This window comes from Eschscholzia californica, unplaced genomic scaffold (genome assembly GCF_041429995.1).
Source record: "Eschscholzia californica isolate CP2 unplaced genomic scaffold, dmEscCali1.0.p SCAF_1, whole genome shotgun sequence".
Classification (NCBI taxonomy): Eukaryota; Viridiplantae; Streptophyta; class Magnoliopsida; order Ranunculales; family Papaveraceae; genus Eschscholzia; species Eschscholzia californica.
In genome coordinates this window covers 19,636,423-19,661,454 of record NW_028238198.1, presented here as the reverse complement: position 1 = coordinate 19,661,454, position 25,032 = coordinate 19,636,423, and the positions used below count along the sequence as shown (strand labels likewise).

Genomic DNA, 25,032 nt, shown 5'->3' with positions numbered 1-25,032 from the left:
TAGTACGAGCATGATGAACCTGATTCTTCGCCAAGTGAATCGCACTTTGACTATCACACCATACCTCTATGCACTCCTGCTTAATCCCTAGATCATCCAGAAGACCCCACAACCACAATGCTTCCTTCATACCCTCGACCATAACCATATACTCGGCCTCTGTAGTAGATAACCCAAACTTGGTTGCCCTAATGGGGAACTTAATGGGAAGAGATTATAGGGGAATTCTTTAAGTTGAGAGATATAGATACTAAGTCAGAGGATGAAGGGACAAGAAGCTTAGAATGAAGTTTATTACAGGGAGAACAATGAATATGAATGTGTTGAAGGGGATACTAATGGTAGCATGAAAACGATCGGAAAAATATGGATTAACGAGTTCTATGAAAACTCGTACCTTATAAAATTTGAGCTTACAACTAATAGAGAGAAAGTGAAACATGGGTCTCCATGGTATGTGCAAGATGAACTCCTAGTATGGGAGAGATGTGAAAGAAACAAGGTTCTTATTGATTACAAGTTTACGGAGGCTGATTTTTATATACAAATACATGGTTTATCCGTTGAATACCTAACGGTAGTGGCAGTAAGACAAATTGGAAACATGATAAGAGAAGCACACTGTTGGAATCGGAGCCGACTTTGGCTCGACCCGACTCGTCAAAATCAGAAACGGAATGCATCATTGCGTTCGTCTCGTCGAATTCTTAAACTTGGAGCCAAGAATCACTCGAATCCGATTCCGGATGAATGAGAAATTCAACTTTAAAGTTTGAACGAATATCGGTTAAAACAGGGACTAATTACTATAATTTTTGAGTTTATAAGCCAGAAAATTACATCTAATTCCACAATTAGTCCATCATAATATTAATACAAGTTTCTAAACCAAAATAAAAATTATAATAAAAATCTAGTCCAAGTTTCTAAACCAAAATAAAAATTATAATACAAAACGTGTTTTTCATATAACATAACTCATTTCATATATAACAAAATTCATTTTGTATATAACAAAACTCATTTTGTTCTCCATCATCTTATTTCGTTCTCTCCACCTCTATTAAGATATTTTTTGATATCAGAGTTATTAATAGATTATGAATTTTAACATATGTATGATAAACAACGCATTTTGTATATAAAAACCGAATTCCGTATAAAACAAAACTCATGTTGTATATAACAAAACACATATTGGATATAAAAGGATTAAAATCTCTTTTTCTGGGAAGATATGACTTAATCCCATTTTGGAATTTATTTTGGGACTTCAGTCAGTTTTAACAATGTTTAATTTTGCCCGACTTATAATGTCTGACTCGTATGATTTGCATGATTTTTGGTCCATTTGGTTTGGATGAGGCAGATTTAGACAATGAGAGGAAACAAACACCACCTAAAATAAAAGGCTTGGATTATTCTTTTTGAACTACCAAACTCATGATTAAGTCTTTCAACAAAAAAAAACTCCTGATTAAGTAAGGAAGCATATGATTTTTCAGGTCCCTTTACATTTTGGGCCAAATAGGAATCAACTCTTAGCAATAATGGATGACTAATATAGTACAGGAAGTTGTTCGTACATGATATTTTGCAGTTAGTAGATATATATTTTTTTATATATTTTGCAATACTTTGATATTTTGCACTTATTGTTGATTACTTTTGAGTTGGATGCCAATAAATTTAATAAACTTGACTCATACTTAGACGATTTATTATATTCAGATAGGTAACGCGCCTCACATAAAATTTACCAATTTGTCTAAATGAAGTAAGTTTTCTCAAATAGTTGACAATATAAACACCACTTCAACTTCAACTTTTTATGGAAAAACTACGTCATCATAACTCATAAATGGATTGCAATGTTATACCTAAATGTGCAATTAAATTGTCATACCAGTTGGATGAAATGAAATGAATTCGGAAACAGTAACATTCAAACTTTAATTTATTTGAGAAGTTAAAACACAAAACATAAATCTCACTTCACATAGTTAAGCTTCAATTTTTTAGTTCATTTTTAATGGTCAATCCTATTTACTCTACCATTATAACATTAAGAAACATTGATTTGTTATAAGTTCATAACTCTTTTTTAATTAAATCATTAACTACTAAAATGTGGATAATTAAATCATTAAACTTGAAACTGGATGAACCGGTAGAAAGGTGTTTGATTCACTTGTACTTCCAAGTTGTAGGTAAAGAAAGGGTTATTTCCCAAATGGCCCCCAACTTTGTGACCAGCTTCCTGCTTGGCCCCCTACTTCAGCAAATATTCCCGTATGGTCTCTTTTTTCCGTTATCTTTAACTGTCTGTTACTCTCTCTGCCAAGTCACCTATCACGCCACATCATCATCTTCTCCGGCAGGGGTCGCCGGGCGGCCAAATTTCCGGCCGGCGACCTTTAAATATTAAAAAAAAAAAATTTTTATTTTTATTTTCTCTCTCCTCTATCTCTAGAAAAAAAAATTCTAGAGAGAGAAGAGAGAGAAAATAAAAAAAAAATTTAATATTTGAAGGTCGCTGGCCGGAAATTTAGTCGGCCGGCGACCACTGCCGGAGAAGATGATGATGTGGCCGTGATAGGTGACTTGGCAGAGAGAGAAAATGAGATGGAGGAGAGAGAGTGACGGACAGTTAAAGATAACGGAAAAAGAGGGCCATAAAGGAATATTTGCTAAAGTAGTGGGTCAGGCAGGAAGCTAATCACAAAGTTGAAGGCCATTTGGGAAATAACCCGTAAAGAAATTGACAAGTTAGTAACTGACAATAAATAATTCTACAACATCGATCAGCTGCCAGCACTAGTCCTTCGGAGGGTTATTAATAATTATAAGGTAGGTTTGAAACTAGAATGAAGAACAACAACACAACAACAACAGCTTCTTCTTTTCTGACTAGTCTCAGATGGGGTACTTTCATCCCTTCAGATGTAGCTGCCACTGGTCTAAATGTTATTCTCCTCATTTCCACTTACCCAGCTATTGCACTTGTCGTCCTCGCTTCCATCTTCTTCATCTACTCCAAGTTCATCACCACCACCAAGAATCAACTCCCTCCTGGCCCCGTCCCGTGGCGGCGTGGCCCATTATTGGCAACCTCCCCGAATTGTTCACGAAGAAGCCTACTTTCCGTTTGATAGAGGGACTCATGAAGAAGATGAACACTGATATTTTATGTATTCGTCTTGGTAGTACCCATATCATCTCAGTCAACAGCCCTGAGATTGCTAGAGAGTTTTTGAAAAAACATGATGCTATTTTCGCATCTAGGCCCATCACAATGGGGTCCGAGTATGCTAGCCATGGCTTCTTATCTGTTGCTGTTGCACCCATGGGTGATCAGTGGAAGAAGATGAGAAGGGTCGTCGCTTCTGAAGTTATTTGTCCTGCTAGACTCGGTTGGCTTCACGACAAGAGATCTGAAGAAGCTGATAACCTTGTTCGATACATCCACAACCACTGCAACAACAACGGTGAAGTTGTGGATGTTCGAAGTGTTTGTAGGATATACACTGTGAATGTTACAAAAAAGTTGATATTTAACAAGAGGTACTTTAGAAAGGGAAGAGAAGATGGAGGGTCAGGTCCTGAAGAAGAAGAAAAAAATTAAATCAAATTGAATAAGTATCAATTACTTTTAGTTGAAGATAATGGTGGAAGATGAAACAAAAGAAGTTTTATGTTTTTATTATGGTGGAAGATGAAACAAAAGAAGTTTTATGTTTTATGTTTTATGTTTTTATTTAGAAAGTCAAGCACTATTCACTGTTCTTTCTCTAATCTTTGCATTCAATGCATCAGACTTTCTTCCTAGGTTGAGAAGTGTTGGAAATTAAATCAAATTGAATAGGTATCAATTACTTTTAGTTGAAGATAATGGTGGAAGATGAAACAAAAGAAGTTTTATGTTTTTATTATGGTGGAAGATGAAACAAAAGAAGTTTTATGTTTTATGTTTTATGTTTTTATTTAGAAAGTCAAGCACTATTCACTGTTCCTTCTCTAATCTTTGCATTCAATGCATCAGACTTTCTTCTAGGTTGAGAAGTGTTGGAAATTAAATCAAATTGAATAGGTATCAATTACTTTTAGTTGAAGATAATGGTGGAAGATGAAACAAAAGAAGTTTTATGTTTTTATTATGCACTAAATTAAAATATTTAAGTCATAGTATTATTATTAGTAGTTACTTAGGTTATGGTATTTAGAAAGTCGAGAGTTTTTTGCATTTACTTAGAAGTAATTTAGTATTAACTTAGGCATCTATAAATACCCAACTTTGTAGTTTGTTTCAAGCAAGAAGTGAGAAAGAAAGTTAATAGAGTAAAGAGTTTTAGCCATCTCCTTCTTCTTCTTTTGTCTAAGTTTATTTCCAACAAAGTGGTATCAGAGCAAGGTTAAAAAAATTGAGTGAGAAAAAAATTGAGAAGAAAAAAATTTGTGAGAAAAAGTTGTGTGAGAGATGGTAAGTAGTAGTAACAATATGGTTACACTAATTCCTCGTTTCAATGGAGAGGATTATGATTATTGGAGCAACAATTTAAAAGTGTTGCTTAAATCGATGGATTTATGGAGTTTTGTTGAGGAAGGTTTCACCATTCTTGAAAATGAAGCGGCTCTAACGATAGTCCAAAAAAACGTGTTGAATGAAAACAAGAAGAAAGATAACAAAGCATTGTTTCATATTTATCAAGCAATTGAGAAGTCAGTCTATGAAAGAATTGTTAAAGCTTAAACTTCAAAGCAAGCATGGGAGATTATTCAAATTGCATACAAAGGTGAGGAAAAGGTAAAAACAGGTACGTCTCCAAACATTGAGATCGGAATTTCAAAAATTGGAAATGAAGTAAAATGAAAATGTTTCTGATTATTTTACAAGAGTAAACTATGTTGTTAATCAAATGGCATCTAATGGAGAAATTTTGGAAAATGAAAGAATTGTTGAAAAACTTCTTCGTAATTTACCACAAAAATTTGATTTTGTAGTGGTGGCTATTGAAGAATCAAGAGACCACTCTTCACTTTCTTTAGAAGATTTACAAGGAACTCTAAAAGCACATGAATTTAGAATTAACCAAAGAAATCCTAGTCTTCCCGATCAAGCTCTAAAAACCCAAATTACAAATATGGGTGACCGTGGTTCTTACCGCGGTCGTGGTAAAAATTTTCGAGGAAGAGGTTTTCGTGGTAGAGGAAGAAGTAATTTTTACTCAAACAACTTTGATACTAAAGAGGTTACTGAAAATCAGTACGATAATGGAGGTAGAGGTCGTGGTTATCAAAGAGGAAGAGGTAGAGGATATTTTGAATGTTATAATTGTCATAAACCTGGTCATACTGCTAAAGAATGTCGGTATAAACAAGATGACTATGATGAATCTGGTTTTATGCATGAAAATAATAATGATGCAAATGAAAAAGATTCAAATGAAAAAAATCCAAATGAAACTTTGTTACTTGCATGTTATCATGATACTGATGTAACTGATAATGTTTGGTATTTAGACATTGGAGCTAGCAAGCATATGACAGGTAATCGAAATTTATTCTCAAAATTAATTGAGTCAGACAGTGGACAGGTGAAAATTGGAGATGCTAGAACCTATAAAATAAGAGGTATTGGTGAAATTTCTTTTCAAACAAAATCTGGCAATATTGAAAAAATGTCAGAAGTTTATTATGTACCTGGCTTGAAAAATAATTTGCTTAGTATTGGTCATTTGTTAAGGAAATGATATGATATTCATTTTCATGACAATACTTGTTTGTTATCAAGAAAAGATCAACTTGTTGCAAAAACTGGAGTAACACCAATAATATGTTTCCTCTTGAACTCCAAATTGTTAACAAGTCTTGTTTTTCAGCTGTTCATAACAATGGAATTTGTAAGTTGTGGCATGATAGGTATGGACACCTGAACTATGGAAGTTTAAAATTGCTAAAAGTGAAGCATATGGTTGACGGGTTGCCTTCCATTTATGAAACAAAAGAAGTTTGTGAGGAATGCCAACTCGGTAAGCAACATAGAGAACCATTTCCGAAAAATAAAAATACTTGGAGAGCAAAGAGGCCATTGGAATTGGTACATTCGGATTTATGTGGTCCATTTCTTGAGTCCAATGGAGGTAACAAATATTTTATCACTTTTGTCGATGATTTTTCAAGAAAAGTTTGGGTGTATTTGATGAAAGAAAAATCTGAATCGTTTCAAGCTTTTAAAGAATTTAAAGCAGAGGTAGAAAAATTTTCTGGTTTACAACTTAAAGTTTTAAGAACTGATAGGGGACGTGAGTATCTTCCTATTGAAACATATTGCAAAGAATTTGGTATAAGGCATGAGTTGACTGTACGATACACACCACAACAAAATGGTGTGAGTGAAAGAAAAAATCGTACAATCGTTGAAATGGTAAGATGTATGCTTAAGAAAAAACATTTGCAACAAGATTTATGGGCTGAAGCAGTTTCTTGTGCAGTTTATTTGATTAACAGGTCTCCTACTAAAAGCTTGAGAAATTGCACACCTCATGAAGCATGGTATGGGGTTAAGCAGAATGTGGGTCATTTGAGAACTTTTGGTTGTGTTGCTTATGCACACATTCCAGATGCACTTAGAAAAAAATTGGATGATAAATCAGAAAAATGTATTTTTGTAGGCTATAGTGAGAGGAGCAAAGCCTATAAATTGTACAATCCAGAAATAAATAAAATAGTGATTAGTCGAGATGTTCGATTTGATGAAAGTGGTACTTTTGAATAAAAAAGTGAGGGTCCTAATTGGTCTATAATTGAAGATGAGAATGGTAGTGAAATCCCTTCATCTTCTAATATTCAATCAAATGATGATTCGTCTCAAAGTAAACCACCAAGGAAGACAAGGAGCTTGAGGGAAATTTATGAGTCAACTAACCCTATTGATCCAGATAATGCTATATTTTTTGCTTTCTTTGCAGGTGAAGATCCAATTTCCTATGATGAAGCATCTAAAGAAGAAAAGTGGCAAATAGCCATGGACAAAGAAATAAAATCAATTGAAAAAAATGAAACATGGGAGCTTACTGATTTGCCTTCAAACAAGAATTTAATTGGTGCAAAACGGATCTATAAGACAAAGATGGATCTGGATGGCTATATCCACAAGTACAAGGCTAGGCTTGTAGCAAAAGGTTATAAACAAAAAAAAGGAGGAGATTGTACTAAGGGGGGGGTAGTGGAGCGGGACTTTCACAGACTTTCATATACAAAATGTCCCGTAGACATTTCAAGACATTTCGGATGAGTTATTATAGACAACATGTGTTCATAGACATTTTCAAGACATTGAGAGTTTGTAGACAAAATGTCTTTATAGACATTTCAAGACATTTGATCCATAGACAAAATGTCCTGGGGACATTTTAAGATCTTGAGTCCATTGACAAAATGTGTAATGCATATTATATTTGTGCTAATCAAAAATATATTTTTCGACTTTTGTAGACATCTGTGAATATTTGTGGACATTGATGGACATTTGGTAGACATTTATTATTTTAATATTATTATTATTATTATTTAATCACACGAAATAATATATTAATACTAACATTTCAAAAATATATTTTTCGACTTTCTTAAACATCTGTGAATATTTGTGGACATTGATGGACATTTGGTAGATATTTATTATTTTAATATTATTATTATTTTTTAATTACATGAAATAATATATTTATACTAACATTTCAAAAATATATTTTTCGACTTTCGTAGACATCTGTAAATATTGTGGACATTGATGGACATTTGGTAGACATTTACTATTTTAATATTATTATTATTGTTTAATCACAAGAAATAATATGTTTATACTAACATTTCAAAAATATATTTTTCGACTTTCGTAGACATCTGTAAATATTGTGGACATTGATGGACATTTGGTAGACATTTACTATTTTAATATTATTATTATTGTTTAATCACATGAAATAATATGTTTATACTAACATTTCAAAAATATATTTTTCGACTTTCGTAGACATCTGTGAATATTTGTGGACATTGATGGACATTTGGTAGACATTTATTATTTTAATATTATTATTATTGTTTAATCACATGAAATAATATATTTATACTAACATTTCAAAAATATATTTTTCGACTTTCGTAAACATCTGTGAATATTTGTGGACATTGATGGACATTTGGTAGACATTTATTATTTTAATATTATTATTGTTTTTTGATCACATGATGGACTTCAAATGTCTCTTGTTTTTTGAAAGACATTTTGGCTTCCAAATTTGTCCCAAATCCTTCACAAATTCATCAAACTATGAAGTCCACCAAAGTCTGGGACATATTTTGTCTACAATCGAATGCCCCGGACTTTCATAGACTCTCAAATGTCTGGATTTGAATGCCTCAGACTTTCGTGGACTCTCAAATGTCTGGATTTGAATGCCTCAGACTTTCGTGGACTCTCAAATGTCTGGATTTGAATGCCTCAGACTTTCGCGGACTCTTGAGAGTCCGCGAAAGTCTTGCTCCACTACCCCCCCCCTAAGGTCAGGTATGGCATGACAAATTATCAATTGACAGATGTGTTCGCAAAACCTATAAGTGGAGAAGCTTTCAAGAGAAAGGTTGCAAGTATGGGTGTTGGAAGAAAATTTGGTTTAGAAGAGGCATTTTTGGAAATTAAACCAAATTGAATAGGTATCAATTACTTTTAGTTGAAGATAATGGTGTAAGATGAAACAAAAGGATAGTTTTATGTTTTTATTATGCACTAAATTAAAATATTTAAGTCATAGTATTATTATTAGTAGTTACTTATGTTATGGTATTTAGAAAGTCAAGAGTATTTTGCATTTACTTAGAAGTAATTTAGTATTAACTTGGGCATCTATAAATACCCAACTTTGTAGTTTGTTTCAAGCAAGAAGTGAGAAAGAAAGTTAATAGAGTAAAGAGTTTTAGCCATCTCCTTCTTCTTTTGTCTAAGTTTATTCCAACAAGAAGGTTGGACTTGGGTGGCCATGAAAAGATCATGAGGAAAGCATTCTCCATTGTTAACCACTACCATGATCCTATTATCAATGAAAGAATTAAACAATGGAGATCACCCTCCAGCGATCACCTCCACAAAACCCACCCAGAGGACCTCCTCGACGTTCTCATTTCCCTTAAGCTAATGGGAACCCCTTGCTCTCTGCCGACGCGGTACGTATATATAATTTGTTAGAATAATTATATAGTACACATAGTCAATTGTTAAAACTTCTCCATAATATTCACCTTTAACTTACTACTATATTCAAATGCATGTAATAACGATATTTTTTCAAGTATGTAGTAAGATACTTCAAATATAACTAATTAAGGGTACGTATACAATTGGTTGCAGGATTTGTTTTACGTGTCGATAGATAATCCATCAAATGCAGTTGAATGGGCACTGGCAGAGATGATCAATCAACCTGAAATTCTTCAAAATGCAATAGAAGAAATTGACACTGTGGTAGGGTAGGCTGGTACAAGAATCCGATTTCCCACGTCTGAATTATGTGAAGTCGTGTGCTAGGGAAGCATTCCGTCTTCACCCCATTGCGCCATTTAACCTCCCTCATGTTTCAAACGTGGACGCGGTGGTGGCAGGGTACTTCATCCCCAAAGGGAGTCAGGTGTTGCTAAGTCGAACAGGGCTAGGGCGGAACCCTAAAGTGTGGGACGAACCACTTAAGTTCAAACCAGAGCGTCATTTGAATAAGGATGGATCAGGTGAAGTAGACCTAGTCGAGAATATGACTTGAGATTCATCTCGTTTAGCACGGGAAGGCGTGGGTGTATGGGTATCCCTCTCGGCTCGGCAATGACAGTCACCTTATTAGCTAGGCTTCTTTAGGGCTTCACCTGGAGTGCTCCTCCTGGTGAGTCAAAGATTGACCTCACTGAATCAACCCAACATTTGTTTCTGGCTAAACCATTATGCGCTTTCGCTAAGCCACGACTACCTGTGCATGTTTACCCGATTAAGTAATAAATTAATTAATCAGTGTCTTTGATTTTCTAAGTACCTGCTGCTCCAGCTAGCTGAAAATGAAAAGAAAAAAAAAAGGAAGAAACTTACTCTCTACATTTCTACAATATTTAAATGGATATCTAAATAAATTTATCCTTGTTTTTCAATTAACTTAGGTGAGGTGTTTTTCTCTACTTTTTTCTTTTAAATAATTTAAGTTTATAGAATAATCAAACCAATTTGAGGTATTAGTCATCTCTATTCTATAAATACAAACTATATGTTCAGCTCTTTTTCATTTGCAAGTGTCTCCCTCCATAAAAATATTAAAGAACTATACTTGTTTTATTCGGAAACACGGCATAGTTCTATCATCCGGGTGATGGATATTCGATGTTCATGACAATAACTAGTATATACATGAGGGATCCGACGGTGGATCTGGTGGGTCAGTAGGGGGTGCCTCCAAGGAAGTCGTGATAGGAAAGGAGGAAGTTTCTGGAGGCACCACTGCCGGATCGGCAGGAGCTGAAGTGGAAACAGTAGGGTGCGTTGTTGTGTTTTGCCGGATAGACGAAAGTACCGTTATCGGAGATGGAAATGGAGGGAACCACCGGTGGATCCGGTGGGTCAGTAGGGGCGTTCATCGGGAAGCTTGACTCGTGAAATGTGACAACCCGATAAGTAAATATACGTTGAGTTTTAATATCATAAACCCGGTATCTTTTTTGTCCTAAAGGATACCCGAGGAATAGACCGGGAGAGGCGCGCTGTTCCATTTTGTTTGAAACTAGTGGAACACGTGCAAAACAAAGGCACCCGCAAACTCGTAAGTGAGAGAGGTCGGGTGGAGAACCTAGGAAAATTTCGTGAGGAGATAAACCTGAAAGAATAGGAGTCGGGAGTTTGTTAATAAGATAGACGGTTGTAAGTATGCATTATCCCCAAAAAGAAAGGGGTAAGTTTGCTTGAAGACGAAGGGATCGAGCGACGTCAAGGATATGGCGATGTTTCCTTTCAACAACGCCATTTTGTTGCGGGGTATGGGTACAACTACGTTGATGTAGGACACCATGATCGAGGAACCATTGAGTGAGAAATTTATTTATGAATTCCGAACCATTGTCTGAACGAAAAACTTTAATGGTTTTGTTAAATTGGGTGGGATACATAAGTAAAAAAATTAATAATTAGTTTATTTGTATCTGATTTGACGGGCATGAGGAAAATCGAAGTACATCTTGAAAAATCATCAATGAGTGTCAAAAAATAATGACAACCCGTGGTTGAGGGGACCGCGAATGGACCCCATAGATCCACATGTACAAGGTCAAAAGGCTTAGAGGTCGATGGAGTATGAGAAGGAAATGGTAAACGTGCTTGTTTGGAACGAGGACAAATTGCACACGGAATTTTATTCATAACCGAAAGTAAATGTAAACATGGAATTTTTGAAACTAAGTACTGAAAACGCGAAGTAGACAGGTGGCCAAGCCGACAATGCCATAAATCTGAACTAATACTACTAACATTATTAATACCTAAGCTAGTAAAAGAAAAATTCTTCGGTTCCGTGCGTAAGAAGTAGAGACCCTCATGAAGATCACCATGCCCAATCGTTGTCCTCGTCAATTGGTCCTGAAAGATACAAATACCAGAGTAAAAAAAAACAGTGCATCGTAAAGAGGTAGAATTCGAAGAAACCGAGATGAGATTTAGCTTAAAAGAAGGTATATGAAGTACGTTCGTTAAGTGAAACTTATCATGGAACCATATAGAACCGATATGTAAAACTTTAATCCGACTACCATCCGGTAATCGAACAGAAAAATTAGATGGTGCTCGGGTATAGGAGGAAAACCGAGAAAGATTGGAGCAAATGTGTCGGACAGCGCCCGAGTCGATGACCCATGACGAGGTAGAGAATGACATACCTGTTAAGTTGATTTTAGGAGTGGAGGTGCCTGCAGCGAAGGTGTTGTTAGCGGTCTGTTGCATCCAGGAGGTTGAGAAGGGACTGGTACTGTTCAACAGTAAAGGAGGTGGTTGAAGGCACCATATCTCCTTCACCTTGGGCCGAAGCAGCTACTGGATCGGGTCGTGATTTGTTGCGGGCGCGCTGACCAGATTGAGGGAGTACCCGTGTAGCTGGTAACAAGTGAATGAGGTATCTTTGGAACTTGCAATAATCACAGTAGGGTTTGGCCCGTTTCGGGCGTTGTTTGTTTACATACTCAGCTCGGTTATAACCTTGTTCGGTCTGTCCGACAACAAGAATTGCGGATTCAACTCCAATGGGATTGGATGAAGCAATGTGTTGTTGTACTTCCTCTTCTTTTACGAGAGAATGAATTCGTAAAAGAGATGGAAAGGGATACATGAGAAGGATCTGACTGCGGAATGTGGATAACGGAAAAACGGTCATGAAGACCTTGTAAGAATTCCATAGCCCTATCTTGGTTGGAACGATCGATGAGCGATCGACCATGACCACATATGCAAGGTTCGATTATCATCATGGATAGCAATTCGTCTTAAAGAGATTTGAGCTTAGTGAAATACATGGAGACATCGGAACCTTCCTGTTTTAGGGAGGTAATCGCTCTCTTAAGTTGGAAAACTTTTGGAGCATTAGTCTGGTGAAAACGATCATACAGATTTTTTCAGACATCAGAAGCATCTTCGTCGTATAGAATTGACGATCGAAGAGAGGGGTCAACTGCATTGACTAACCAACTTGAAACCAAGTCGTTACAACGTTCCCATAAATGGAGTTCATTAGGGTTAGTGGGTTTTGAAATAGACCCATCGGCAAAACCAAGTTTGTCTTTCGCACGAAGTGCCTTAATCATACCTCGAGACCATGAAGAATAATTGTCTCCTATGAGAAGAGGAGTAATGAGAACAGTTGTTGGAGAGTCTGAATGGTGGACATCAAATGGTCCAGAAACATTCATATTGATTGGTGGATTCATTTCAGAAGATAATTCAGCGGAAGTCATTGTGGATTAAAAAAAAACTTGGCTCTTATACCATGTGAAGAGGTATTAAACTCTTATTAATGGTGAACCGAGAGAGGGAGAGAGTATAGAGACCGAGAGAGAGAGTAGAAACCGAGAGAGAGAGAGAGTGAGTAAATTAGTTGAACAACTAGGGTAAATAATTTCTCTCTTATATTTATTGATTGAATGAGTTACATCTATATATAGGAATACATGTGAATCTAAAACTAAACTTATCAAAGATACACAAAAGATACATAAAATCAAGGTTGAGTCTATCTAATCATACCACAATCGGTCGGGCCACTCATGTGGCCGAGTGGGCTCGGATTGGATCCGGGTGGATCTTAACAAAAAGAAACATGGAAAATGAAGGAGACTCACATTCTATTAAGTCATCTAGGAAACTCAAAAAGGAGCACAACCAAGTTCCTTGGCTCCATTAAATGGAAATTCAAAAAACATCCATCCTTCTGCATCAGTTTCAGAAGATGGGTGGGGCAAAGAGAATCAAATCTCCATTAACTCTTCGAAGAACAAGAAACAACTCGAGAGACATCTCAGTCAAACAATCCGAACTATAGTTACAAATACCCCGTCGAGCAAAATTTCAGGGAGAAACATTTGGTCCCAACGAAACATCTATAATTCCTGCATAACGAACGTATGAGTTGGACCTCTTTTAACATCTTATTGTCAAGAATATCATGTAAAATGGCAGATCCATTTACCCGATGCTATATGAATTCAGGTGTTTTTGGAGCACGGGATACCTGAAAGTTGACAATTGGTAATTACACTTGTGCAGAAGGTAAGATCCATCTTACCATTTAGCTTTCCGTCTTAGTCTCGGTTGACTGCTTTCATTACTTTTGTCTGCTTAAATTATCTTCGCCCGGGTCTAGAACGGTTTATCTTATAGCTCAATGGAGTTCAAGCACGAGAGGTTGCCCATAAGCATCGATTGGCATCACAAGCTCGAACAAGCTACTAATTCCCAAGATGTTGGATTGGTATTTGCTTGACTTCGCTAAGGACATGGAGCCATTGTTGCATTGGGTCTGCCTTCAACTACTGGTCAGCTTAAGGACTAAAGCAGTGAAGTGCTTAGAGGGAAGTAAAAGCGAAAATCTTTCAGAGTCGGTACAACTAATGCCACATGAGTTTAATTTTAGATCCCTTTTACACAAATAAAGAGTTATTGGTCTCCCTCGATCGTGGATGATCTACCAAGAAAGGATTTTTTTAAGAGAACAGGCTCTCCACAGGTACAGTTAGCACATTTACAAGTACTATAGATATGTTATGATGTTAATTTGTATGTAATTGTAATTGAATGTTGATTCCTACTATAAAAGGGGTCTTCTGTTTAGTGATTTGATTTCAGATGATTATACTTGTTACGACGAAGAACAAGTAAACGAAGAAAAGTAATTATGAAAGTAAACAATCACACAAAACACAAAAGATTTGCACAGCTTAGATGGTGAGATCTTTTAGGGGAAACAACGCACAAGGGCGCAGCGGAATAAAGTTCTCCTCACTTGTGTTAGCCTATGAGAATATATATACATATATAACAATGGCAACAATAATTGAAGAACGAAAAATAAATAAGACAACGAAATTTAACGTGGAAAATCTCCTGAATATGATAAAAAAATACCACGGGACCATAGTCCAATCAAAATCCACTATATCAAGTAATTGAGTTACAAACCACGTCCTCCCTGTTCCTATAGAATCAATCTAGAGACTCAGATCCCAAACAATCAATCTCCAACGCAAACAAAACATCACAAGAAAGACTAATATAAGTCCAGATATTAGCAGTGCAAAGTGATCCTAAATTCACTGGGTTTCTGACCACCAAATACCAATCTTACTGTACAAAACCTAGATATGTGAGTCAAGAATACCTCCGCAAAATTTCAGCTCAAACCGAGAAAAACTCACCATGGGATTTCCCAAACACCTAAGACAACAGCTGCTCAAAAACTTCAATCAGCCCTGCAACAGACCTCTTTCGTTTTCTCTTCTCTTGTGGGTTTCTTGTATCTTAAAATTAGATTAAAGGGTATATATACTCCTCCTTGACCCTAATCGCAATAACCGACACGTAGCAAATAATTAGGGTTCGGCCTTGGTTCTCATGAACAAACTCATTCCACTTTTCCTACTAGATGGAAACCCAAGAAGACCTACTTCACGACAAACAATACAGAGGTAATTTTCACTACGTATGAAGAACAAGATCACATATCAAAGATTTCAGTAGATGTATCTAGGCATTTTTGCCACATACAGGTTGAATTAACTTACATATTTTTGTTATAATAGTTCTTGTCATAAACTATTCATTCATCCATTGAGATAGTTCAATGATTCAATGCTTTAATTCTTAACCAATGATAGTCTCTAAAAAAATATCCTAATCAATAGATGTGTCTTTTGGATCCTCAAATGATTGTAATTCTTATTAAATATTCACTAATCATAACTATTATCATACGAAATTGGTGTATCACTTAAAAGAAGAAAATGAATAAGAAGGTTGTTGACGGAAAAATACTCCAATTACTTAAAAATTTCTTACTTAGGGAATGAAATGCTGACTCATCCGATAAAAGAACGGTCTAGATTGTAGTCAAACTCTGAAAGAACTTTGTTTTTTAGTGAAAGTGAGTTGGCATGTCATCCTTTAAGTAATTTTCTAACGATTTGTAGCATCTCTCTTGTTGATATTGGTATATATCGCCAGTAAACTAGATTGAAACCGAAGAGTTAGAACCTATCTGCGGTTTGTGGATTCGTTTCAACCTGGATATTACGGATAACCAAGTGATTTAAAATAAAGAATTAACTCAATTCTTAATTTAAAATAAGATAAAGAGAATATATACTATCAATGATGAATATGCTAGAGTGGGACTTTGAGTTCAAGAGTTCTCTACCCACCTTAAATTAATTAAAGTTGTGGCCAATTTGGTCACTTATTAGTCTAATTACCTACCGAAAAACAAAAAGAATACCAAAGATGGTAATGATGACTTGGGTAGTTGGGTATCAAAGTTGGGAGGGCTACTTGCTCACTGTGGGAGTGGCATAATGAGGTGCCTCTATTCCACAATACACACACCTATGATACCACTAAATGTTGGCATATATACATTAGGAACAAATAGTTGAACTGAATAAGTTCCTATAACTACAATGTTATAGACATGTTTCAACAAAAAAAAAATACAATGTTATAGACATCTTGCTCACTAAAGACTATTAAACTTTTACTCTAAATTGAACCCGTGACTTCTAAGTTGATGACATATCAATGTCATAAATCACGTAAATATATGAAAGAATTTCATTTCTTTTTTTAACTAATGTACGAAAGAAAGTGATATAAAAATCAATTTTTTGAGCAATTTGGGCATACCATGGTGAAGGAGAGGGATGGGGACTGATAATGCACGATTTTGTTGCACTGGTATGATCTGATAAAATAAAATAATAACAATATGACGTACCAAATCATAACCATCCAAACAACCTCAACATTATGTGGGTCAAAACACAGCCATTTTCCTCAAGGATTAATTCTATTTTGCCCCTTTACAGATGACAAATTTATCAAAAACCACCAAAAGTTTACCAACCCTTTTTTTCAATCAATTTACTTCGGGTTAATTTGACATTGACCCCTATTTATTTAGTGATATTAGGACTTCACTCCCAAAATCAAAAGTGTTCTGGCGTTAACCCCCAATTGGTATTTTTCCGTCATTTTCTCGTTAAATGGTTGCCGTGTGAAACACACGCGTGATTCGTGACGAAAATACCCCCATCTAATCCTCCATCTAATCCAACGGTGAACAACCCCTCTCGTGATCAATGGTTGAGAAATGACCCTTTAAAATAGCTATTGAAGTATCATCCCCAAAACACCTTTGAAGTTCCAACAGTTGAACCCCAAAGCTCTATAAAAAGCAAGAGCTTCAATCAGTTGATGATGAGGTTTAAGGAGGGTTGAAACAAGGAAGTGAGTTCATTGTTGCCAAAACGATGGGAGGATGAGCTAAGTCTAGTCCATCAACTGAGGTACACTTTATTCTCTAATTAATATATTTATAGTGGGGTGTTATCTCAAAAGTTATGAGGCAACAAGTTACTACCAGAAGCAACAAGTTTTAAGGCATCATGATGTCTTCCATTAAAAGATGTACCCTTTAACCATTTGAAATTTACACTTTTTGCTAGCACATTCTTATATTCCAGAGAAAACACTCTCCGCGGACAAAATTTCCCCACAACTGAAGTACATGTTACATACTGCAAAATCGCATTCTCCCTCTAACCCCATTGTCAACGATAAGCATGAACCTGAATTCCCAACTTTAAATCATTAATCATTAATCCTAGCACAAGCGAGCAAAGTAGTAGAAACGGTGAACTCATCAGACACCCGATATTCGGCTGCCATAAACATAATGATTAAGCTGTGTGGGTTGAAGGAGCATTCGAGATTAGAGACGAAGAGCTTCATAAGAGTTTCCTAAACTAGTGTAGGCTGAGATGATGGAGGTCCATGAGTATCTTTAATGGGACATTCGTCGAACAGTTGTTGGGCATAAGTTAGTAACAGAGGAGATCGAGAGTTAAAGTAGGCTTTGAGCCATTTAGTAGCTATTATTGGGGTTTTTGTCAAGTCGCTTCAGAAAATTTGCATGATTATTACAATAATTCATCTACTTAGGGGAAATCATCAAGAGTTTGAATTAACCCTTCCTTTCTCAATTCAGAATCAAAATTCCAATACACAAACAATCATCAATATCCCAAACTAGCGAAACTTAAATCATTTCCACCAAGAAAGACCAGCCTCACCTAGGACAAAGGGAGGTAAAATAGAAAACCCGAGAGAGAGCAGCAGCAACAGGTTGATTGTTAGGTTTATTGTCTTCCAGCAGGTTGGTCGTTAGGGGATATCATTTCAAAGAAGATAATCCATTAGATTTTCTTGTTCTCAGACCACAGAAACGAAGATTTATTATTGTGGTGGAAGTGTTAATGGAGGAGGAGGAGAAGGATTGGAGTGAATGATGATCAGGTCTTGTAATGGAGGAAGGTAAAGAGATAGAGAGAGAAACTGAAGTTTGCATTTCTCTTTCTAGAGTTGAAATTTGATGAAATGAAGAAAGAGGAGAGGGATTTGGAGAAGATTTCTAGGGTTTTTTGATGAAGAGGGAGAGAGACCTTTGGCAGGTCCGTCTGGTTAGAGAGAGAAAGTGAAAGATGGGAAAAGAGAGAGATACATTAAAGAAATCTAGGTTATTTCACCACCGTTGATCACGAGAATGATTTTTCACCGTTGGATCAGACGGGGGTATTTTGGTCACGGACCACGCATGTGTTTCACACGCCAACCATTTAACGAGAAAATGACGAAAAAATACCAATTGGGGGTTAACACCAAAACACTTTTGATTTTGAGAAAAATCACTAAATAAATGGTGGTTCATGTCAAATTAACCCATTTACTTCCCCTACCTTCATTTTCACCTCTCAACCAAAATGATTCGTCGGCCTATCATAGGTCGCCCAACCATGTCTGTAGTGAGACATTATGTCTCTCTCTCACGTTCCCCACTAATGGCTAACTAAAGATACCTATAATAGAAATTAAAAATACCTTCTTTTGCGCATAAAATGATGAAAATAACCTTATTCGACGTCATTGTTTCGTTTGCACAAACAAATAAGAGATAGAACGGAAATAGAATATAAAATAGTTGAACTAAGACTATTTTTGTCTTTTTATATTGCAAAGAACGGTGTTCCTAATTTTTAACCAAAATAAGGGTCTAACAAATTAGGTATCAGCGGGAAGGGGTAATCCGTAACCCCTTCTTCAAACTATCACTAAATAAGAACCACGCGCTCCCAACCCACATTAATCATAAGGTGAACCAAAACTACTTAGTGAGTCATCTGGATGGCAACTATTCAGAGATATTCACGCCGAATTGTTAGGGCTTGGGAAATATCAAGATAAATTTTGACGAAGCTTTATGTACTGCATTTGTTAGAAACTCAGAAGGTATGATCGTTGGAACGAAAACTAAGATCTTTGATCCCATCTCTGCTATTCACGCCGAACTGTTAGGGTTTGAGAGTGGTCTGGATCTCGTCGATGAATTGGGGTTGAATGATTTTATTAGAAGGGAACGCTAGGTTTTAATCCACTTAATCTCCGTCGTTGATCAAGACGTGCCTTGGTGCATCAAAGGGAGATCAACGGTGTACGTGCGAGGATCCAAACGCGACAGCTGGAGTTGAGCTACTGCCCTTGAATTAATAATCAGAACGATCACTATCTAGTGGCTTCCATTCTCCACCCCACAAGTTATCTTCTTCGAAGTTTGACCCTTTAATGTTAACTTTGTTAAAGTTTAATCCATTTTATGTATTTGTGCCTTGTAACTTTCTTATGGTCTGACCTTTGTAACATTATGTTTGGGATGTATAGTTTTACTCAAAAAAAAAATTATACAGAGATATACTCTTGTATAGGAAGATATATAAAAATAGAGAGATGCTAGAATCACAAAAGATTTTGACAAAAAAAGGTTCCCAGCTGATGTGGCGGTTGTGATTTTCATCTCTCAACGGCCTAGATTTGGTCAAAGTTTGAAACCACACCCGCCACATCAGCTGGGAATTTTTTTTGTCAAAATCTTTTGTAACTTTATCATTTCCCATAAAAATAATAATAATTCGATTTCGATCTTTAATTTATGATCAACTGGTTATTTTTATTTCAAATTATCTGACAGTTTATTTTGAATCCCGATTATATACGACAATTCGTTTTGGCACTTAGTTATGGTCAAACTTATCATATCTGTTCATATGGCACTTTTTGTAGGTTTTTGTGATTGATTTTTTTAATTTTCTGATTTCCTTCTTCTCTATTTTTTTTGTGGCAGCTCTCTTTAATTTTTTTAGTTCTTTTATCTTTTAACTCGTATCCCTCTCCTAGTTCATTTTTAAACAACCAATCACCAGTCGAGGTGGCCAACCAATCAACACCCTCCGGTGACTTTCCTCTTTTTTTATCCCTCTCTAGTCAGATGTTTTCCTCTATTTTTCTCTCCCTTCATCTTCTTCCTCGATTCCTTCTTTTTCAACTTCAGTGGCAGCAAAGGGTGACCCCCCACCTTGCGTAGGTCAGGAACCTCAAAGGGTTGGTAGACGAGGAAAATAAAAGAACAAAGAAGTTGGAGAAAAGAGAGAGAAAGTTGTTCGCTCAAGGTGTCAGTCGATCGCTCACCATCGGTCAACGACTAGTTGTTGAATATGAAGAGGAGATAGAAATGAACTAGGAGAGAAAATGAGTCAAAAGAGAAATGAACAAAAATAAAATAAAAGATGGAGATATAAATTAGAATATGAGAAATAAAAAGGCCGCAGCTTTGGGGAATAAAAAAAATTCTCTGGGGAATAAATTCTCAAGGGAATCCAGATTTTTTTTAAAGTTCTCCGGGGAATAAATTTTTATAGGGAATACAAAATACAATTTTTTGAAAGTTCTCCTCCATCTCATCACCTCTCTCTGCCACCTAACCTTCTCGCCACCTCATCATCATCTTCTCCGGCGAAGGTCGTCGGCCGACCAATTTTCCGGCCGGCGGCCTTCAAACATTAAAAGAAAAAATTAGAAGTACCTTAGCAATAAAAAGAAACATAAAAAGTCAATCTTATTTGACTAGTTTTAAGAAAAAAATTTATTCCCCGGAAAATTTTCTTTATTCCCCAAAGCCGCGCCCAATAAAAATCAAGATTTGATTTATGTCCTCCTCCCAAAGTACATATATAACTGCACTTTTACCTATACAAGTCAGCATCATCTATACACTTTTACTTCTTTAAACTTTCTCTCTCTAATATAAACCAGGGAATCCTTTCCCGATTCCCATCTCTCTCTCTCTCTCTCTCTCTCTCTAAACCAGCTGAAAACAGAGATGGCAATGGTAACAACAATACCACCTCCATTAGATTTCCACACCAATGATAGTTCATCCTGCTCAACTCCATATATAAGTGCTCCTTCAAGTCCCAAACTTTCCAGTCAAGAATTATATTTCAGTGCTCCTACTAGCCCAACTCGATTCTCTTCTATCTACTCTGATTTCAATGATTACACCCATGAAAATACCAATCACAGAAGTTCAAGTTCTTCTTCAATCATCCCTTTTGATTGGAAACAAAAATCAGTGAAATCTCATTCCAACGATACCCATGAATTAGATGATGATTTTGCTTTTGATTTCAGTGCTCAATTAGATAAATCATCTTTTTCTGCTGCTGCTGATGAACTCTTTCATGGTGGAAAAATCAAACCTTTAAAACTTCCCCATCGATTAGAACTCAATTCTGAAGAATTTAATGATGATTCATCAAATTTGAATAGTTTGATTTTACCACCTAGTTCATCGATTTCACATGGGAAGAAAAAGATAACCCATGAAGATTTTTCAATTCATAATGAAGAAACAGAGCATCAGCAAGAACGAGGAAGAAGAGAGAAGAAGAAATCAAATCATAGATGGACAAGATCATTGATCAATTTTGAAGAATTTCATTACCCAGATCAAGAAAAACAGAGTAATTCAAACCCCAAATCTTCAATTTCAAATTCCAAGTCGAAGTCGAATTCAAATTCAAATTCATCAAGAATCAGTTGGCCGTTTAGGAAATGGAAATTGAAAGATTTTCTTTTATTTCGTAGTAAATCAGAAGGTGGAATTACTGAAAATGATCCGTTACGGATATATACTGTTTTATCCGAAAGACATGATGATGAGGACGTTAAAACGGAAAGTTTCCGGTCTACTGATACTAATTCCGGTACCGGTTCAAAAAGAAGAAATCCGGTTTCTCCTCACGAGGTTCATTATACAATAAATCGGGCGGTTTCTGAGGAATTGAAGAAAAAAACGTTTTTGCCTTATAAGCAAGGATTATTGGGTTGTTTGGGATTCAATCCAACGGCTAAAGGACTTAGTAAGGGCTTGAATCTATGACAATGGACGTTTCAGATCATTTCTAGTGGTTTTTCTTTTTAATATTTCTTGGGTTTAGGTTTGTTCTTTATTTACTCTTTTTTCATAAAATGAGAAGGAGAAAAGGAAAACTAAATTATGAGTGAAATACGAACTGGTTGTGTTTTTTTGTTAAATTAATACAACTTTTTTTTTTTGAATTAATACGACTTAACTGATTTGAATTATTTAGAACGATTATAGTACTACTTCAATTCTGAACGTTGTAAGGTGACCCATTTTGAAATAATGCTTGATTACTCGTCTAGTAAATTCATTTTATGACTGTATTGATGAGGTGGTCGATAGAGCAAATATTCTCTCTCCTCCTTCCATCTCTTCGCCTTTTTCTTTGTCTCTCTCTCTCAGTTCCGACGAAGGAGAGAGTCCCTTCGCCTGAACACTTCATCTGTCAGACGAAGGTCTTCTAGATTTGGGGTTTCCACACAAAAAAATTTACCCCAGATAATCTCTTTGTTCCCCCGAAGGGGGTGGTATTATGAAATAGCGAGAAACTCTTATGCTTTATTACCCAAGCACCACGCTTGCATAAAAAAGAATATTGCCCCTTTTAGAAGAAAAAGCATTTTGGAAGATAACTTTATTACCTTGGCTCAGCTTCCTTTTGTGTTCATGTGGGGAGGAGAAAGGAAGATGATAATTATGAAACAGATATGCTAGTGATGGTCCAATGAGAGAGAGAGAGAGAGAGAGAGAGGAGGGGGAGGAGAAAGGTAAACTATGTCCAATGTATAGGAAAACTTAAAGAGGGAGAGAGATGATGCACCTAATTATCATTTCCCTTTTCTAAAGTGTTTTGTTACTTAAGTTAATCCTTTGATTAATTTTTGCTGTTTTAGTAGTGAGCAGCACCTGGCAGGTGAATTGGATGTTTCTTTTCTCTTTTTACTTGTCCTTTTTTGTGTACTTTTCTATTTGATTGATAGCTTAGCATTAGTGGGTAATGAAGGTTGAGATTTGAGAAGAGAAAGAAAGACAACTCATCCATAATGTGATAGCTTAATTAGTAGTGAAACATGGTAGGTATCACAGGCTTGGAGGCTCAAGCTAGTATACTGTGGGGACGAGTTGTGACTTTCAAACCTGTCCTGCATGGAGCCATGGAGGGAGAGTTTCCAAGAATTCTATAATCTAGGATTAGAATTTCAAAAATGCTTAACGGCCTACGTTTAGGGCCGATTAAGGGCCGAACGGTGACGCGGCCGACCACAGGCCCCAATTGGTCAGCTATGGAGAGAACTGGCCTAACCAATTGGGGTCGGCCACATTGTTGTTCAGCCTGTGATCGACCCAAATTTCATGTGATTTAACATTTCTCTTAGAATTTGTATAAACTAGATATATCTCGAACAATCATTGTGGTGAAATAATTTTTGTAGAGAGTTAGTTCCAATAGGCTCTAATAAACATCTACAAGACATGACCCTCTTGAATCTCCAATGTGGTCTATCATGACTCACTTGAGCACAAAACATGGTCAATCATGACCTGTTTAGCTCACGCCGGCGATGCCTATAACCAATCTATCGACTAGTAATATGTACTCAAGATGTCATAAATATGGATTCCTTTTTATATAATTGATGTAATTCTTTTATTATTTTTAGATAATAATAACCAAAAAGATAACCAAGAGGCAATTATACATTCTTAAATAGAAGAAGAAAAAGAAAAATACAATTATTATTGTTTTTGTACCAATGTCATTTTATTAATATATATATTTGAGTGAAGGAACCTTACGATGTACACAAAGAAGATGATACCAGAACATGACATAATCCACTAGATATACAAAGAATACGAAGATAAACAAATGATTTCATTGTCTCTTTATACAACAGAATAAAGGATCGTCTTGGAACGCGGTGTTAATGGTTCTGCAAACTCATTTTTGAAGGCTTTTCCACGAGGCGAATTTGGGCTAAATGATGATCTACGAGGTTTCCCACGAGGCGAATTTGGACCCAGAAATGATTTACGTGCCTTTCCACGAGGGGAATTAGGGGCTAACCTCGATCTGTTCATGGGTTTATTATCATCAACATGTTCGGTCTGGGGAGGTTTATAATACATTCGAGCTGTTTGAGGGCAATGAGATTGGAACCGGCACGCAATTCTCACCCCTGTATCCAATAATTCAGCATATTTCACCATCTCTGTATCTCCTCTTTAGGCTTGGTATCTTGGCAAGAGGAGAAGAAAAGAAAACCTAAAGATGGGTTGATGAATATCTTGACCTCTTAACCATGATAAAAATAGTAGAAGGTTATAAATATTTTACTTCAATTCTTTCCGCCCCACATTTTAAACTGAAATGTTATATAGTTTAGGTGGTGTTTGTTTGAGAATTGAGACTGACAATAGGAAATATTATAAACCTCAAGATAATGAATAGGTAATGTTGTTTCTTATAACCGATAAAGGAGTCCTATCATGTTGTTTTCGAGCCACATAAAGTCTTATAAACCTATAGAATATTTTAAACTAAAGTCAGGTTTAAAATGTGTATTGAACAATGACCCGAACACCCATATTTGTACAATGAGTGTCGTTTCGGGATACTAAAAAAAGATTAACAACAACATTTCGGAATATGAAGGCGAGGGCTTCCTCTGCCAAAACTGAGAGAGAGAGAGAGAGAAGCGGAGATGGAAGGAAAGAGAAGACAGACAGAGAGAGAAAAATAAAAATGAGAGGGGGATGGTGAGAAGAAGAGAAAAAAAAATTCCACGAAGGTCGTCGGTAGAGGGTTACACGTAACACGAGGACTCTCTGCTGGCGACGTAAGAAGAGGGATGAATGTTCGGAAAAAAATCTGATTTTTCCACCTTACAGAATTTGTACTGTCGATTCATGTGTTCCTAGAACAACAGGGACTCGT

General features: G+C 36.1%; 2 protein-coding genes and 1 pseudogene across 2 annotated transcripts in view; all 3 read left to right on the top strand.

Moving 5' to 3' along the window:
* Positions 1 to 14,414, top strand: part of LOC147564924 (uncharacterized) — a 36,379-nt gene extending 21,965 nt beyond the window's left edge. The window contains exon 6 of the mRNA XM_086651304.1: positions 13,778 to 14,414. The gene's annotated coding sequence lies outside the window, so the exon portion shown is untranslated. The remainder of the gene's footprint in view (positions 1 to 13,777) is intronic.
* Positions 2,868 to 10,133, top strand: LOC147564925 (tryptophan N-monooxygenase CYP79A68-like; annotated as a pseudogene).
* Positions 14,415 to 21,002: 6,588 nt separating the features above from the next.
* LOC147564923 (uncharacterized) lies at positions 21,003 to 22,198 on the top strand. Its single transcript, XM_086666248.1, has one exon. The coding sequence runs from the start codon at positions 21,048 to 21,050 to the stop codon at positions 22,107 to 22,109; it is 1,062 nt and encodes a 353-aa protein (XP_086522374.1). The 5' UTR covers positions 21,003 to 21,047; the 3' UTR covers positions 22,110 to 22,198.
* The last annotated feature ends 2,834 nt before the right edge of the window (positions 22,199 to 25,032 follow it).